The sequence below is a fragment of the Anolis carolinensis genome, chromosome 3 (assembly GCF_035594765.1).
Source record: "Anolis carolinensis isolate JA03-04 chromosome 3, rAnoCar3.1.pri, whole genome shotgun sequence".
NCBI lineage: Eukaryota > Metazoa > Chordata > Lepidosauria > Squamata > Dactyloidae > Anolis > Anolis carolinensis.
In genome coordinates, this window is record NC_085843.1 from 233,150,281 (window position 1) to 233,169,203 (window position 18,923).

The 18,923-nt window shown below is 43.8% G+C and overlaps 1 protein-coding gene across 3 annotated transcripts in view; it reads right to left on the reverse strand.

The window, feature by feature from the left end:
* Positions 1–18,501, reverse strand: part of kcnip2 (potassium voltage-gated channel interacting protein 2) — a 159,801-nt gene extending 141,300 nt beyond the window's left edge. For 2 of the 3 annotated variants that reach the window (XM_003224226.4, XM_062976344.1), the window contains exon 1: positions 18,322–18,501. In XM_003224226.4, coding sequence (XP_003224274.1) covers positions 18,322–18,394 — 73 coding nt within the window. In that variant the 5' untranslated portion in view covers positions 18,395–18,501. The remainder of the gene's footprint in view (positions 1–18,321) is intronic. The other variant, XM_003224225.3, reaches the window with a different exon arrangement.
* Positions 18,502–18,923: the final 422 nt, after the last annotated feature.

Consider the following 18,923-nt stretch of genomic DNA (forward strand, 5'->3'; position numbering starts at 1 on the left):
TTATTACTGTGGAAGCACAATTTCCAGATGGAATAAAGCAGATTGAAGGATCCTCTACACTGCCATGTAATCCAGTTTCTGAATCCAGATTTTTTAAAAACTGGATTATATGCCAGTGTAGACTCACATAATTCAGTTCAATGTAGATCATCAGGATTCTGAAACTGGATTATATGCCAATGTGGACCCAGCCTAACTTTGGAGCCAATTCAACTGAGTGTTGGGTTATGACTCCGGAGCCCAGTGTTCAAATCTGTGCTTAACTATGGAGCACACTGGGTGGCCTTGGGCAAGTCACACATCAAAACCCTGTCATAGGTTTGCCTTTGGGTCACCAATTGTCACTCTAAGGCAAACAATAACAACAAAGTCATACAAACCAACACTGCACAGACTGCAGTGTGAACGCAGCCTGAGGGAAAAAAAACTGTGGGAAAGCTAGGGAAGAATTAGAGATTGAAGAGTTGGATGAGACCAGATGGGCCATTTAGTCCAACCCCCTGCCATGCAGGAAAAACACAATCAAAGTACCCCTGACAGATAACCATCCAGCTTCAGTTTAGGAAGGAGCTTCCACCACACTCTGCGGTAGAGAGCTCCACCATTGAACAACTCTCATGGTCAGGAAATTCTTCTTAATGTTCAGTTGAAATCTCCTTTCCTGTCATTTGAATCCATTGCTCAAAGTCCTAGTCCTCAGAAATAGAACGCTATATTGCTGTGAGTTTTCCGGCTGTGTGGCCATGTTCCTGAAGCATTCTCTCCAGACATCCCCAAAGTCTGTTGGAAATTAGAAGTGGGGTTTATATAACTGTGGAATATATATAAATCTGTTGAAACCCCACTTGCCTAGTTTCCAACAGACTTCACAACCTCTGAAGATGCCTGCCATAGATGTAGGTGAAACATCAGGAGAAAATGCTTCTGGAACGTGGCCATACAGCCCAGAAAACTCACAGCAACCCAATGATTCTGGCCATAAAAGCCTCCGACAACACACAGAACTCTGTATCTCCGCAGGGATGCTGGTAGCTCTACCACGGGGACTACATGCAAAGGAGTTGAGGACATAGGTTGACAAACTTATTCCCCACCTACCCGTAGAAAAGACAAATGTCTCCAGCTTCTGCACTGCAACTGACAAAATGAAGACAAATGAGCCAGTGAAGCACACTTCTGTCCCAGGAATACAGCCAAACAGATCGATGGGAAAGACGGGTAGAGAGAAGGACCACAGCAGCCCCAGCACAGAAAGAGGAAATTGTGAGAATTGAGTTATTTCCTCTTCATCTCTTCTGACACCATCAATCAACATGGAAGCAGTGGAAGAACAAAGAGGCATGTAGCCTGGGCAGGGCAATGTAATGCTTAGGATAAGAGATAAAAGATAAACCTTTTGAATATGGGAATCAGCAACTACAAATGGAAGTCTTCCACTTACAGTTATTTATTCAAATTTGAAACACGGGATGACATCTGACTGTAAGTATAGCAGGGGAGATGCAACCGTAGGACCACTTGTGTTCCTGTTAGACCCTTTTGGGGATCCTTCAACAGTTCCAGACTACAGGACACACTTTCTCTGACCACAAAAAATTGCTTTTGTTGTTGTGTGCCTTCAAGTCAATTCCAACTTATGCATCTCTTGGGCCATCACAGGGTTTTTTTGGCAACATTTGTTCAGGAGGTCTTTGCCTTCCCCTGAGGTTGAGAGGGTATGACTTGCCCAAGATCACCCAGTAACTGAACAAGGATTGAAATTCTGGTCTCTAGAGTCTTAGTCCAATGCTGAGAACACTACACTACACTGGCTCTCTGCACAGCCTACATGAAATATATAGATATATATTCCTCCAAGATGTCAGTGTAAGTTAGCTTGGAGTTATGAATTTGCTGAAGTCAGGGGTGAACAACTAGCCTTGAGTGCCAAAATGCTCAGATCCCCTCTGCCATTGTGTGCATGTACAAGTACATGTGCACATATGAGTGGCGATTCTGAATGGAAGCCAGGTGATCTTCCTTCTTTATACACCACTCCTGTCCATCTGCAGCAGCAACTGAAGTTTCAAGTAACAACTATACATGTGGTGCAGTAGGTTAAACTGCTGAGCTGCTGAACTTGCTGACTGAAAGGTTGGCGGTTTGGATCTGGGGAGAGGGGTGAGCTCCCACTATTAGCCCCAGCTTCTGCCAACCTAGCAGTTTGAAAACATGCAAATGTGAGTAGATCAATAGGTACTGCTCTGTTGGGAAGGTAACGGCGCTCCATGAAGTCATGCCGGCTGGCATGACTGCATGAAGCGCTGTTACCTTCTCACCAGAGCAGCACCTATTGATCTACTCACATTTGCATGTTTTCAGACTATGGTGTCTATGGACAACGCCAGCTCTTTAGCTTTGAAATGGAGATGAGCACCAAACCCCAGAGTGGAACACAACTAGACTTAATGTCAGAGGAAACCTTTACCTTTACTATCCCTAAAGTTTCTTGCAATTCTCTAAATCCCATTTTTGTCGTATCCTTTTTTTCAAATCAGGTCATACAACTTTTTTTTTTAATTTCCCAACAGTAATTCATGCACCTTGTGACATGTATCCATTGACTAAAGTATGCCTATCTGTATTTCTCAATTGGACACATTTTGGCTATTTTCCTGTTCATGTAAACTTTCTTATTTCTCCAAAACATGCAATAAACTTTGCAAATGTGTGAAATTTTGAGGCAAGGTGTCATTCGCTCCAACAAGAAGACTTGAGAGGTGTGAAATAGAAGTTGAAATTCTTGAGGAAAGTCTCCTCTCCAAATAATTTCCCATCCCTAGAGGCGCTGCTCAGAATCCTTAACCCGAACCAAAGGGATTTCAAGTAGCCAACTTAATTGATATACACACAGGTTTTGTTGTCATTTGTGCCTTCAAGTCATTTTTGATTTATGACTACACTAAAGTGAACCTATCATGGGGTTTCTTTAAAAGATTTGTTCAAAAGGGATTGCCTTCCTCAGAGACTGAAAAAGCATGTTGCAAATGCCACTCAGTGCGTTTCCACTGCTAAGTGGGGATTCAAACTCTGGTCTCCAAAACTGTAGCCTGATTTTCAGACCACTGCATCAAGCTGGCTGTCCTGTAGCTAAGCTATCCATAGTGTCAAAAGCTATTATGGGAGCACACCCAGATCTCAGAACGCTTGTGCCTTCTCTTCATATATGTATACCCAAGGAATTTAAACTGTCATCCTATCCCAGCGGTGAGCAAAGTGAGGCCTGGGAGGGCTGCATTATGGACCAAGACTGGCCTATTTAAAAGCTGTATAGCCTTTGACTCTTCCAAATTCTTCCAGCCATCCTTCTCTTGATAAAAAAAGGGGAAGGGGTACATGGCCTCTCCTGAAGTTCGCTGTCGCACCCCAGGCCTGAAACCACAGGAGTCCAGAGTTTATTGCAAAAACACACAAAAAATATATAGTAAAAAGCAGAGATAAGGAAATAAGATGTAGAATCCAAAAAGTCAGCAATCAATTGTCTCTGGTAAATCCAAAAGCAAGATAGGCCAAAAAATAGTCCCAAAATACAAAGTCAGCTTAAATCCATAAGCAAAACTTGAACAAGAATACAAAACAAGAACATGAAAAACTTCCAGAATGCCTGCATCCCAAAACCAAGACTTGAAACACGAGAGAACCCTGGCCTAGCCGTACTTGGAAGCCACATTGCCTGAACTGAAATCAATGTGTCAGTTAGCTCTTAACAAACAGACATGAAAGCATTACGTCTGCCCTGAAATTTCTGCTTTCCATGAAGCCGTGATGATCTACGAAGCTGGCTATCTGCTCTAATCTCTAAATCTCCAAACATGTCTCCTTGCTGAGGTCAATATCACCAGGTGCTTTTCCATGAGAGTTTCTCATCACTTCGTCTTCGCTAGACTCCTTATCTAGAGAGGATGATTCCAACTCCTGTGCCTGGCCTTGAGGTTCAGAAGCAATTACATTCTCAGGCCCTGCATCTGTGACTGCATTTCTATCTGACACTGTTTCACTTTCTTGGCCTGCATCAGAAGGATTCCCAGCAAAGCCCACAATCCAGTCTGACTCTAAGTCTTCAGGGAATCCAGCTGCCCCGTCTGTTGTGACTGCTGCTGAGCTACAACAATTTACCTTTTAAATAGGTTGCAATAGCCACTATATAACCTAAGAATAACTAGCTAAAAACAGTTCTCCAGACCCACTGCAGTAGCCATTCTTGCTGTAAGGAAACACATTGGTTGCTATTACGGCCTTATAGGTGGAAGTTGGCCCTGTCCTCCAATAATGATATTCAGATCCCAGCCGCTCCGACCACTGACTGCCCCAAAGTGAGAGCATTCATAGCTGGAAACGAGGATGCTTGTGGCATTAAGATTCCTGGCTTTCTTCTTAAAGACGTGGAATACAGCAAACTCACCCTCTTTGCTTATGAACACTTAAATAATATGCTATGGCCCACATAAGCTTCCCAACACCATGTTCTTTATTTTTTGAAGATAATCACACTCCCAGAAGTTGCCAGGAAACACACTTCTTCTTGAAAAACAAAGGTTGAACCTTTCATGTTTATGTGTGGAAAAAGCAGCAGGTTTGGTCACCTTGACATCACCATATGAACTTGAAGGCTCAGTTGAGAAAAAAAAATCAGGAAACAGCTTGGACAGAACATAAGTGTTTTTCTTTGTGTCAGGATCGACTTGAGAAACTGCAGTCGCATCTGGTGTGAGAGAATTGGACGTCTGCAAGGACATTGCCCAGGGGACACCCGGATGTTTTACCATTTTGTGGGAGGTTTCTCTCATGTCCCTGCATGGGAAGCTGGAGCTGACAGAAAGGAGCTCACCCCACTCCCTGGATTCAGACCACCAACCTTTCAGTCAGCAGTCCCACCGGCACAAGGGTTTAAACCATTGCACCACCGGGGGTTCCAGAACATAAGTAAAGAAAGTAGACATTATATTGAAAAACAAAGTGTTCCTTTTCAGGTTTTCAGCCAGCCAGCTGGCTGCCGTCTTTACCAGGATATTCTATCCTATCCCTACCTCAAACTGAGTTTCCCATTTTAGTCTTAAATCATTTATTCAGCAGCCCATTCCCCCACAAAATTCACAATCCATATCTTCATGATTCCCCCTTTAGATCCTCCCCTCTCAAGATTTCTTCACATTCCTGCACACCTTGTGCAATATGCTCATATCTCTTTTGGTGCTCTTTGATAATCTATATTCTGCAATGAAAGAACAACTTCACTATGCTATATAGGAATGGGTATTGTGTATTTAAAACATTCAAAGTACTCCAAAAATATCCTCTTACTGTAAATGTCATTCTTGTCATTCAAAAGGAGACCGGCTAACTCTCCTTCAATATAGAATGGCTTGTGTGATTAGGTATCCAACTTCAAAAAGGGAACATGGATACTGCAAAGATCTAAGATATCTTTTAACCAATCACCAAATCTATAAACACATTCTAGAGACACATGGATTAAAGTTTGTGTGTATAGGCATGTGTGCATGTGCACATACGCACGAGTAACCAGAAAAATAAAAAATGTAAAAACAGATATTTTCTCTTCCAGTAAGCCAAAGCCTCGCTCAGACATAATGTCACAACAAAAGTAAAGCAAGATAAATTACCTGTTTTTAGAAGGCATAACATTAGCCCAAGACCCACTCGCCCTGGGTCATCTTTTCTCAGATTGCATGAAATGATCTCTCGCATCCCTCTTTTCACCAGGACCCAAAATCACGGCACAGCTCATTTTGCTTTTACCAAGAAACACAAGCATTTTATGCTTCTTTCCACTTTACCTTCATGTTTTTCCCCTAGACTAGACACTTTCAGCCCTTATACAAAGGTTGGAAATAAATGGAAGGTAATTATTTCATCGAGTACGTTCTTTGTTTGCAAAGTGGTTCACAGTCTTCAGCTCATTAACCTGACAAAGCCTCTGCAGAAGTAGTCATTGTTACTCCCATTCAATAGGCGAGAAACTGAGACAGAGAAAAGACTGTGTCTAGCGCCACTAGTCCTTCCAAAACTTGAGGGGATACTATCTACTCTCAGTATAATTACAGCATAGTGGAATTACAATGGAATAAACCTACCATTGTAAAAGCTGAAATTTAGTAGCTATTATGATGGACATAATAATATGAGCCCCCTGGTGGTGCAGCGGATTAAACTGCCGAGCTGCTGATCTTGCTGATTGAAAGGTCGACGGTTCGGATCCAGGGAGTGGGGTGAGCTCCCGCTGTTAGCCCCAGCTTCTGCCAACCTAGCAGTTTGAAAACTTGCAAATGTGAGTATACCAATAGGGTAGGTGGGAAGGTAACAGCGCTCCATGCAGTCATGCCAGCCACATGACCTTGGAGGCATCTACGGATAACACTGGCTCTTTGGCTTAGAAATTGAGATGAGCACCAACCCTCAGAGTCGGACATTACTGGACTTAATGTCAGGAGAAAACCATTACCTTATGATGGACATAAATGGGTAGGAAAACATGTGGTAGATAAACAGTTCCTGATTAGTAAAGTTTAGATAGATGTAGTCTCCAATTTCCTTACTGATGATCCCAGCCCAGTTCTTGAAAATATTCACTGGCCAACATACATTTTGGTGCCTCAGATGTTAAGTCTGTTTCTAGGTATATTTGACGCACTGATTCCAAACATTACACCCATTTTCCCTATCAGCTCTATTTTTGAGATACAAAACTACATCCGTTATCCAGTGTAGATGCACCCAGGGGCGGTTCAAGCTATATGCGAACTATGCACTGCTGAAGGCGCAGTCCTCTAGAGGGCGCAGTTGAGGCACCTTGGAGAGCGCAATTAACCCACCTGGCTGCAAGCCGGCCTGCTTACCTCCACTTCCCTGTCTGCCGGGCTCCCTCACCCTCCCACCACCCCTCCAAAGCCAGGGGGGAGAGCAAAGTAGCACCCATCCCTGCGGCGCGGGAAAACAACAGAAGTGGCTGAGGCTCCCTCACCACTGCAGCCATTTCTGTTGTTTTCCTGCACCTCGGAGATGGGTGCTCCTTCGCATTTTTCCCCCCTTCCCGGCTTTGGAGAGGCAGTGGGAGACTCCCACCGCCCCTTCGAAGCCGGGGGCGGGGGGGGGGGAAGAGTGAAGAAGCACTCATCCCTGTAACATGATTCCACGCCTCGGGGATGGGTGCTCTTTCACACTTTCCTCCCCTTCCCGGCTTTGGAGGGGCAGTGGGAGGCTCCCACCCCCACCCCGAAGGCGCGGGGGGGGGGGACAAAGAAGCACTCATCCCTGCGCCATGATTCAGTGATTGGTTTGGGGGGATGCGCCAAAAATACTGCTTGCTTACACTTGAAAATTGCCTAGGGCCAGTCCTGGATGCACGCCTGGTGAATACTCATTTAGGACTTCAGCTTTCAAAAGATCCCTGCAACCAGCAAAGGCCATGGGGCTTCAGGAAGTTGTGCTCTCAAAATAGTCTATTTTTCCAAGTGCTGCCAGAGCCGAAATGTTCTAAAAGCAAGATGTCATCAAGTATGTCAAAAAAAAATATTATTATGCCTCCACCCAAAAAAGACCTCAAGCCCCTTGAGCGGTTTTGTTCCTCCCAGCCGTAAGACGAGAGGCAGCCAACAGACCTGGCTGATTAATCACCAGCTTCACTGTATAGCAATCTGCCTTAAACCAAAGTAAAAGCACTTTGCTTAATGAAATCATTGCTGATAAAAAGGAAAGCTGGAGGGCGGGGAGAGAGAAAATACAGTCTGTTAGAAGAGTCGGACCAATCTCCTCTTCTGTTCCTCTATCCCAGCTTTCCCCAATGAGTTATCTTCATTTCATCAATCTAATTTAGAGCTCTTAAGAAATAACTCTGTACGGTTATTAGTTCCTTCATGGGACACATATATAAGAAAGGGTCACCCAGAGCTCAGCCAAGTTGCTGTGTTTCTTTGGTATGAAATATGTTTCAGAACACGTAAGAAGTATTGTTTTTAATGACACTTCCAGAATCTCCTGACTTGCCATGCTGGCTGGGAGATGTAGTCCAGAAAGCAACTTCTTCTCTGTCTGCTATTTTCTACTGGCTTGCAGGGAATTCCCCTGTATTCCCCATAATCTAGATGTCCCCATTTATTATCATTTGATTCAGTGCTCATTGAGTGAAAGGAATCTATAATGCTTTCCCCCATTTACTGCTTTGAACCTTTTGTTCTTTTTTATATAAATTCCAAGCTTCTGCAAATAGAGCAGCTGCCAGCTCCACTTAGACACTTTACATCCATGTGGGGTTTGTGGGTTGTTTGTCCCCAAGATCTGGAAATCACACAGCGCTCATATGAAATTGTGCCAAGCTCCTTACAGCACCCAAAGCCTCCCAATGGGAAACATGGAGAATTTTAGGATTTGAATCGTTTCTGCTCTTTGCACTTCTGCTGATTTACAAAACACCACATAACCTGTCTTCATGTTTGGAACCATACCTTGCACTTCCAATTACATAGTCTGAGCCACCTTTGTCTCACACTCTAAACTAAAAGGTGCTATAATTTGCACATTTGCATATCTTACATAGTCTGGGAACATATCCCCCAGAGATATGTGGGTTGCACAGTATCTATCTCATTAATTCCAAAGTTTGGGTCCCATACAAGATGCCTTGGGTCCCACGCTGGAAGAAAGGCAGGATTAAAAGAAAAGAAGTGATGATTCCTGAGATGAATTCTCAGGAATTCATCATAAATAACCAGATTAAACCAACCTCTTTCCATCCCTTCTCTTTCCTGACAACCATATACGGTATGTACCTGAGTATTTTGTTTGCTGGCAAAGGTTAGGTTGGAAACGTAATTACAAAATGGCAGCAGCAATATCCTCACACCTCTTCTTGAATACTGAGAAGAATACTCAAGTCCAGGGCAAAGAATGGTCCAAGTTCCAAGGATCGTATAGGCAGGGCCACCATCCTGCTTTATCTGGGTGTGAAAGAGGCATATGAGCATTCAAGTGCAAATGAACAAGGAAGCAAAAACAGAACAACCGACATGGAAGAACAAGTCCCACATGTAAAGCCCTGACTCAGTGGTCCCTGCTTCCCCAAGACTGACTTCCCTGTTGCCTTTACTAAAGCTTCACTGGCATGAGCTATAGTACTTTGAATTTCTGGCTCCTGCAGAAAAGAAACCCCAACTGCCCCAAGGTGTCACCTTGCATCATGTCCAGGCACCCATTTGACCTTCTGAGACATCTTGTTGCTTTCATAATATGTGCAACTTCAAAGCAATAATTTGCACACTTTTCAGGACCTGCTGGCCCTCCCGTTACCACCACTTGGTAGAAAGCAGAGTGAAAATCTCATCCCATCAGATGGAAATGAGAAAAATGGTTAATTCTGCTCTTCTGAATCTCCTCTGAAATGTTGATCAGTTATGACAGATGCAAATGTTGCATAATGTGCAAACCCAAAGATTCAAATGCAGTGAGTCTTTCATATCTCCTGCAATTTGAGTCCAGGACCCCCATATGGATACCAAAATCTGTGGATATACAAATCCCATTATATTCAATGGCATAGTAATATGGTTTTGCTTATATAACATGGCAAAATCAAGGTTTGTTTTAGGGATTTTTGAAAAATATTTTAAATGAGAATGGTTGAATACATGGATGCAGAATCCATGAATACAGAGGGACAACTATACAGACTCTCATCCCAATCCCACTATCATTTTTTTTTTTCATTTTAGGAACGAATTGAGAAACTGCAAGTCTCTACCAATGGAACTGCATCAGCCCTTGTGCCTAAGATGGACAATTCCTACTTTCAAACCCTTTCTTCCAGAACCAGCATAAAACAATCTTGGAGGTGCTACCCTGTTTCCCCGAAAATAAGACATCCCCAAAAAATAAGACCTAGTAGAAGTTTTGCTGAATTGCTAAATATAAGGCCTCCCCCAAAAGTAAGACCTAGCAAAGTTTTTGTTTGGAAGCATGCCCGCCGAACAGAACACCAGAGCATGCAGGATTAGTAAATGTACATACCAGTTGTACATGGAAATAATGGTAGTAACAAGAAATTCTTGATAGGATTCACAGTTTGTCTGGTTATGCTGGTTTGTGATGACAGCTACTGTACAGTATATAATAAATGTTCATTTTTTTGTTCAACAATAAATGTGAATTCTTCTTCATGGAAAAATAAGACATTCCCTGAAAATAAGACCTAGCACATCTTTGGGAGCAAAAATTAATATAAGACACTGTCTTATTTTCGGGGAAACACAGTATTTGGACCAAAAGCTTCCTTAGAGAAGTATCCCACAATGCCACCCATAGTTAGTTGCATTGTTGACACCAGCAAATTGCCATCAGTACTGCAGACCTTATTATTGTCTCTTCAAAGTCACGCATTTTGGCACAAATGTCCTGTTCATCCTCTGCTCATGTCCTCTTGGATCTAAACCTGGGTACTGTGAACCAGCTTCTGTCCAACTCCAAGCATAAGCAGAAAATAACAACGCATTAATTTTGCAGCAGGATAGTAGCACCCAGACAGCTCAGTTGCACACATACACCTTCCTTTCGCAAAAACAACGGAGCAAAGTGAAAACACATCAAGTCAGATGCAACTAAACAACCTATAAGAATTTAATGTCCAAGCCAGGAAAGCAAAAAACAAGTCTCAGAAATTGACAAAGCACATAAAGGAGAGCTGACATGCAGTATGATAGGAATCAATACAGTATAAAGTTAAATTCCCAAGGTGAAGCATCCCTGTAGGACAAAACACTTGGTCATTGAAGTCTCATCATGTGTTGGGCCTTGGGTCTAGTCTGGACCAGGTTAGACCCAGCTTCCCTGACGAGGCCATGAAGTAAAGGCCTCTATCCCCAAAGTCCTCAACGTGTGGAAGTGGCAGAGTCAAGGCTGAATGAATTAGAACTGATATTGACAAAGACTGAAGTGTGGAGGAAGGAAAAGGGGATCAAAATCCAGCTGCAGGATCTGCAAGAGAGAACATCAGTAAAAGGACCAGATTGTGTGTAGGTGTGGATGTGTGGATAAGGACATATCCCTGCCCCTGAACATGGGTAAGGACCATCCATACTCACACCCATCCTGCCATATACACTCACACAGTCATTTAACCAGCCATGCATAACACACTTCCTAAATCAGGATGAGAATTGCCTGCCTTTCCAGAAGCGGTTGAATTGCAACTCCAATCAGTCCTAAAAATAATAGTCAACAGTATAGGTTGCTGGAAGTTTCAATTCAGCAAACTCTGGAGTGCTGAACAATCCCATCCTTATGCTAAACCCATGGGCACATACATCCTACATGCCATGTACCAGGCCCGTAGCCAGGATTTTGTTTCAGGAGGGGCTGGGATTTTGGTTCAGGGGGGCTGAGTCTGAGCGGGAGAGGGTCTACCCTAGTAAACCTTTTGTATTGTTATCCCAATACCGCTATGCATATGGGATATATTGAGCATGGTGATCAGATCATGATATGAATAAACATAACAGTTTAAATAATAAACGTAAAGCCTTCTCACAGACTATCCTGAGAATTTCAGGAGGGGGGGGGCTGAAGCCCCTCAAGCCCCCCCCCCCCCCGGCTACATGCCTGCCATGTACATATAACAATCAGATATCTCCTGTTTATGACATTTAATAGATTGTTTGCCAGAGAAAGCAAGAGGCCACACTGACGTCTATTACTAGATCTCAAATCCTAATATGGTTTGCCAAAGGTCTCAAACTTCTTGATAACCAGCAGAACTTAGAAAAGTTATTTTTTAAAGGCTCCAGCTCTCAGAATCTCCATCAGCCATTTGGAAGAAAACAACCAAAGATTGTGATATTTAAACAAGCATTTGTATTTTATACACAAGGTACCATTACTGAGGTTCTGAGAGTCAGGGTTCAATGTGTAACTTCTCCAAGTTCTGAGAGTTCCCGTATGCATAAGATACCTGTGCTTGTTTAAATATCATAATCTTTGGTTACCTCCCAGGTAGACGAACAGGTAAGGGCAATGATCACATCTCTATCCCTTGCTACCTACTGACAGGACCATGCGGCAGGCTTGGCCTTACATTTGACAATGAAAAGGAGTTTTAATCACAACCTCTCTGTGGGCTGTAGGGAGGAAGATCAGGCCAGCTGCTACCTTGCCACCCCATCCATAAATACGCCTGGCATTCCCAGTGGGTGGCTTGGAAGAGGCAATATGACTTACTGCCGCTCTTTACCTGTCACTGTAATTGAGTGAAATAAATTTATGCCTTGACAGGGTCCCAAAGCACACTGTAGGCTGTTTCTATAGTGATCATTCACCCACTGCCAAAATACAGTCGTCTCTGGGGTTGAACGTACCAGCTGTTCAACATCGACAATATGACAAAGGATTTGCAAGAAGACCATTCGCTGGACTTTGGGAATGAGGAAAGAGGAGACCAAGTCAAACAGGAGAGGGAATAGGTAACCAGCACTGGAAAACATGTGAGTGCCCAAGACTTGGAGGCCAACTTCTGCATCATCTATAGCAAGGCTGGTGACATTTACAAAGTGATGAATGAGCAAGTCTTGAGAGTTAACACCTGCTCTGTATCACACATGCCTGTCTATTGCACATCCCACACCTGAACATTGAGTGGTGAAACAGATCATGAATCCATGCAGGATGGAGAGAAATGCCACGTATTATTTATCTGCTGCAGGTTGTTGTTCTTATTGAGAGCTGTAAAGTGAAAACAGGTAACAGTTTTTAATGGGAATTCAAGGAGGTGCTGTTGCTGTCTGAAAAGTACACATGACACACCAATTTAAGGTGGTGATGGTTGTAACACTGGCAATAAAAATAATGATGATTATTAGCTAACCTATTACCTCCTATATGCCTGAAGTGCTTTGGAAATTTGAACATCCCGTTTTGCTAGAATCATAGTGACTCAAAGGTAATAACTTCACAGTAGAGCCAGGAATGGTCCTATCATACTCTTTTCTAGACTTTTTAAAGCAAATACCTCCCAAACCAATAGATGTCTGACTGCAACAATTGAATCGTCTAGGATCAGTGCAATACATATCTAATTATACATTTTCAAGTCAGATTTGTACTACCTTGAGGAGGCCTAGACTCTTCCTCATTACAGCAGCAATCTGTAATATTTGTGATGGCTACAGGGCTATTTAACAGAATTCTTTGATTTCCAAGCAGCTGTCTTCAAAGTCGTGTTCAGGTAAACATACTAACAAGCCACTTGACAGGGTAAATAGCTCTAAATAGCTCACCAAATAGCACTACCCCCTGCATATTCCTCATCCTATTCAAGATTCCTAAAATAAGAGTATAGTTACAGTGACAAGTTGAAACTTTCCCAGATTTACACAGAAAAAGGAAAGCAGCTTCTAGATACAGTGGCTTTTAGATACCCATAGCCAATCTTTTTAGAATAGCTAGATATAAGTAACTTAAAAGGGAGAGTGGTGACTCATTTTTGTGGATTTTCCCGTGATTGCAAGTTCCATATGACCTGCAGAGGTGACAGGACCAAACAACCGTGATTTAACCAGATTTTGAATCCAGGGATGTTCTCCAACATCCTTTAGAAAAAATATAATTGTTTCCTGGCTGTCCAGATGCAATGGTGCTGAAAGTGAATGTAGTTTTATAGACACTCCTGTAATATCTGAACTTCCTAATGAAAGCATGTAGAGCGTTTGCCCAGATCTCTGTGTCTCTTTTTCAGGTACTCAACTGGCCAAAGGTTGAGAGGCACTTACAAAATCTAATGTTTCTGGAAGCGCTTGCGAACACCTCCACAGAAAAACAGAGAGAGGTTTTCTGTAATTGCTCATCTCAGTTTACAACAATGTCTTTAAAACGTTTCTTAACACACAAGTTCATTTTAGGTGACTCCAACATGCTTTGAATAATTGTGTACATATAACCAATACTGTAATTGTGTATGTGCCTCACCGCTTTCCTGTAAATCCTTTTAAAAAATAAACTAGAACCTATCCAATCACATTGTGAATTTAGACAACAGCCCTGACCTCTACCTAGTGATGCAAATAGATCTGCCTTTTGCCCTCATTACTGTTCCACATGAAATCTGTGGAAAAAGTAAACAAATCAAGGACATTGTGCCAACCAATCACAAAGAGAAGAATAGATAGTTAATAAAGAAATATGGTGACACAAGTGCCCACAGAACACACATTTATGTGGTGTTTAGATTCTGTGGTTTAAGTCACAAAATACAACTGCTTTTATGTTATGCTTGTTGAGAGTGCGTAGTGTGTTAGAAGGGAAAGGTAGCATAAAAACTGATCTCAAATGAGAATAAAAACATGCAGCAGATACGTGAAAAGGATGTGACAGCAAGTGGCTAGGATAAGCAAGAGGGACAGGTTCAGATTCTGTCCAGCTTGAAGCAAAATCCTAACTGACCTAAAGACAACATCTACTCATCAGGCAAATCCTTTGAAAAATATGTGTTCTTTTCACCAGTACATGGCGCAAAGAATACGATAAAAAGTTGCCCAATGGTAAATAGAAATAAAAATGTTAAAAAAAATTGTGGTTATGAATCTACACATCTTTGAGACGCTCTTCTTTCTGTCAATAATTATTTTTATTTTACTTACTCCTCCAAGTTTTATTTATCCCACAAATATATAGCCGAAATACTGTATTTCCTCAGTTCTAAGATACCATCAATTGTAATGCACACTCATTTGAGTATCACCCAAAAGCCCCCATATATATGTATGTGTGTGTCTGCAATTCTAAGAATCACTTCATTTTTGGAGATGTTTATATGTGGGGAAAGTATGCCTTAGAACCCAGGACAACTGCATTTACTGAGAGTTTAAAACATTTTAGTGACCATTTTGCACTGGCTTTTCTTTCCCTTTTCGGGTTCCCTGTAAGGGCCCTTCCACGCAGCCATATAACCCAGAATATCAAGGCAGGAAATCCCACAATATCTGCTTTGAAGTGGAATATATGGCAGTGTGGACTCAGACAACCCAGTTCAAAGCAGATATTGTGGGTTTTCCTGCCTTGATATCCTGGGTTATATGGCTGTGTGGAAGAGCCCTTATTGAAAAGTGATTTTAGAACAAAATGCCATTCAACAGTGAAAGAAAAGAAAGAAAAGGAGGGAAAGGGTGATTGAATCCCTAATGCCTGCCTGCCTGCCCTCCAGGTGGCTGTGCCTCTTCCTTGGCAGGTTACTTAATCTTCACCAGGCCTGGCTTTCCTTCAGACAAAGTGCAGGGAAAGAGGAGACCTTCCTGCTGAGAAATCAAGGCTGCTACCTGGACAGCGGTGGATGGGAGGCCCCATGCCCACACCTCCCCAGCGGGATCTGCAATCAAAGTTCACGGCCTGGGAAGGGTTTGCATTTATTTTTAACTTCGTTTTGATTTTAAATCTGTACAGACGTGTTAAAGTCACCGAAGAGGCAGGAAAGTTGTGTGGGCTTTGAATTCCTGCTCTGCTGAAAATATCTCCTTTCATCACATCTCCGTGGGGGAAGAACCCCTCCCCCCTTTCTTTTATTTTGCAGGCAATGAATTCCTCGAGTGGCATTTAGGGGCAAGAGAAGAAGGTGCAAGTGGCGCGGGGAGGTTGGTCTGCTGAGAACTCAATTGGCTTTGACACACACGCAAAAACAGGCCTTGGAGAGAGAGTCCCTTGGCTGCTGGGCCACTTTGTATGGTGCAATGGGAATGAAAGTCTCCTGGTTTCTTACTGTTTGCTTTATTGAGCTAAGCCTTTCTCAGGAGAAACTTAATGTGGTCCCTCAGTGACTGGAGGGAGCAGAACAGATTTAAATGCATCCCTTCTGATGTGATCAAGTCCCTCGTGCGGGTCTTGCCAGGCTCCATCCATGCAGTGTGGTGCCTCCAAGGGATGGGGAGATGCCATCCATTCACTTTAGTGTGTTGTCGAAGACTTACAAGGCCAGAATCACTGGGTGGCTGTGAGTTTTCTGGGCTGTATGGCCATGTTCCAAAAGCATTCTCGCCTGACGTTTTGCCCACATCTATAGCAGGCATCCTCAGAAGATGTGAGGTATATTGGCAAGGGAGGTTTATATATCTGTGAAGGTCCAGGGTGGGAGAAAGAACTCTTGTCTATTGGAGGCAAGTGTGAATGTTGTAATTAATCATCTTGATTAGCATTTAAAGGCCTTTCAGCTTCAAGGCCTGGCTGATTCCTGCCTGGGGGAATCCTTCGTTGGGAAGTGTTTGCTGGCTCTGATTGATTCATGTCTGGAATTCCCCTGTTTTTTGAGTGTCACTCTTTATTTACTGTCCTGATTTTAGAGTTTTTAAAATAGTGGTAGCCAGATTTTCTTCATTTTCATGTTTTCCTCCTTTCTGTTGAAATTGTCCACATGCTTGTGGATTTCAGTGGCTTCTCTGTGTGGTCTGTCATGGTGGTTGTTAGAGTGGTCCAGCATTTCTGTGTTCCCAAATAATATGCTGCATCCAGGTTGGTTCACCACGTGCTCTGCTATGGATGGCTTCTCTGGTTGAGCTAATCTGCATTGCCTTTCAGTTCCTTGATTCGTGTGTGGGCAATGCTGTGTTTAGTGGTCCCTCTGTAGACTTGTCCACAGCTACATGGTATCCGGTAGCCTACTGCAGAGGGGAGACGATCCCTCTTGTCCTTTGCTGAATGTAGCATTTGTTGGATTTTCTTAGTGGGTCTGTAGATAGCTTGTAGGTTGTGTTTCTTGATGAACCAACCTGGACACAGCATATTATTTTAGAACACAGTAATCCTGGACAACTCTAAACAGCTAATATGTCAGACTACGCAGAAAAGTCATTGATATCCACAAGCATGTGGACAATTTCAATAGAAAGTAAGAAACCATGAAAATGAACAAAACCTGGCTACCAGTATTTTAAAAAATCTACAATCAGGACAGTAAGTAAAGAGCAACACTCATAAAATAGGGGAACTCTAGACATGAAACAATCAGGTCCAGCTAACGCCTCCCAACAAAGGATTCCCCCAGGCAGGAATCAGCCAGGCTTTGAAGCTGCAAGGCTTTTCAGTGCTAATGAGGCAATTAATTACAACATTCACGCTTGCTTCCAACAGACAAGAGTTCTTTCTCCCACCCTGAACATTCCATAGATATATAAATCCCTCTTGCCTTGTTTCTAATATACCTCTCTACCTCTAAGGATGCCTGCCATAGATGTGGGTGAAACGTCTGGAGAGAATGCTCCTGGAACCTGGCCATACAGCCCGGAAAATTCACAGCCACCCAGGCATCCAGTCTTGGAAAGAAAGCATCACAACGCAGTGCATGCTCCTTTTCCATATACCAAGCCAACAAGATTCTCTCCCTTACCTCAGCACACAAACACACACGCAACCCAACACTCACACGAACTCACTCCCATCATGTTTATGACTGGAGGAATAAGGGGACAAAGGTGAGGAGCTCTTAGCCTCCCCAAATCTTAAAAGGAAGAAATATTTTGAGAAAGGTGACAGGTGGGAGAAAGAACTCTTGTCTGTTAGAGGTAAGTGTGAATGTTGTAATTAATCACCCTGATTAGCATTTAAAGGCCTTACAGGTCCAAGGGCTGGCTGACTCCTGCCTGGGGGAATCCTTTGTGAGGTGTTAGCTGGCCCTGATTGTTTCATGTCTGGAATTTCCTTGTCTTCTGAGTGTTATTCTTTATTTACTGTCCTGATTTTAGAGTTTTTTAAATACTGGTAGCCAGATTTTGTTCATGTTCATGGTTTCCTTTCTGTTGGAATTGGAAAGCGGGCATCACAGCTGGCAACGCAGTGCATGCTCCCTTTCTATATCCCAAGTAAACAAGACTCTCCCCCTAACCTCAGCACGCAAACACACACAACCCAACACTCACACTCACTCATTCCCATCATGTTTATAGTAGGAGGACTAAAGGGGCAAAGGCGAGGAGCTTTAGCCTCCCCAAATCTTGAAAGGAGGAAGGATCTTGAGAGAGGTGACAGGTGTATGTGTGTGTGTGCTGAGGGAATCTTTCCTGATGGAATACTAGAGTTGGAAGAGAGCTGCAAAAGCCATCCAGTCCAACCAGGGAAAGCACAATCAAAGCATTCCCGACAGATGGCCATCCCGCCTCTGCTTTTTGAAAGCAGATCTCTTCCCTCCTTCCCTCCCTCTATCTCTGGGTTGCTACAGGGATGCTACACCTTCTCCCACCCCCTTTTAGATAACATAATAACAATAATAAGGAAAACCCGGCGCCCAGCTCGGGCAGGACTCACTGGTGAGCTGGTCGTAGGAGCCGTCGAGGTCCCGGGAGTCGGAGAGGCTCTCCTTGCGCTCCTTGCCGCGCATCTTGCGCACCGGAGGCGCTCCGAGCTGCTTCGACGGGACGGGAGCGGCTGGGCTGCCTTGGCCGGGCTGCCTCCCCCCCTCCCTCCCCGGGGCCGATCCCGAGCGAGGCCCCCTCCCCGTCCCCTTCCCCTCCCCCTCCCCGCCCCGCCCCACCTTGGGCCCTTCCTTCTCCCCAAAGGCTTCCGCCGAGGGAGCTCCAGCGTCCGGCGCCTTGGCAACGGGAGAAGCGCTCACTCCGCGGCGCTTCCTTCTTCGCCTGGAGAAAGATGCTTCCCCGCCGCCCTCGACAGCCTTCGGAGGGGGAAGAAGACTTATTCCCCCCTCTGCTCCGAAGCGCAAACCCTGAGTCCGGGTTCCCCGCACCCAACCTCCTCTCTGCCTGCCCCGAAGGAGAGGAGGAGGAGGAGGAGGAGGAGGAGGAGGAGGAGGCGCTCTGTCGTGCTTCACTGGCGGGAAACCGGGAGCTTGATGCTTTTTTTTTTTTTTTTTGGAGGGGGGGGAGGCCCTCAGACACGTGTCTCCCCCGGCA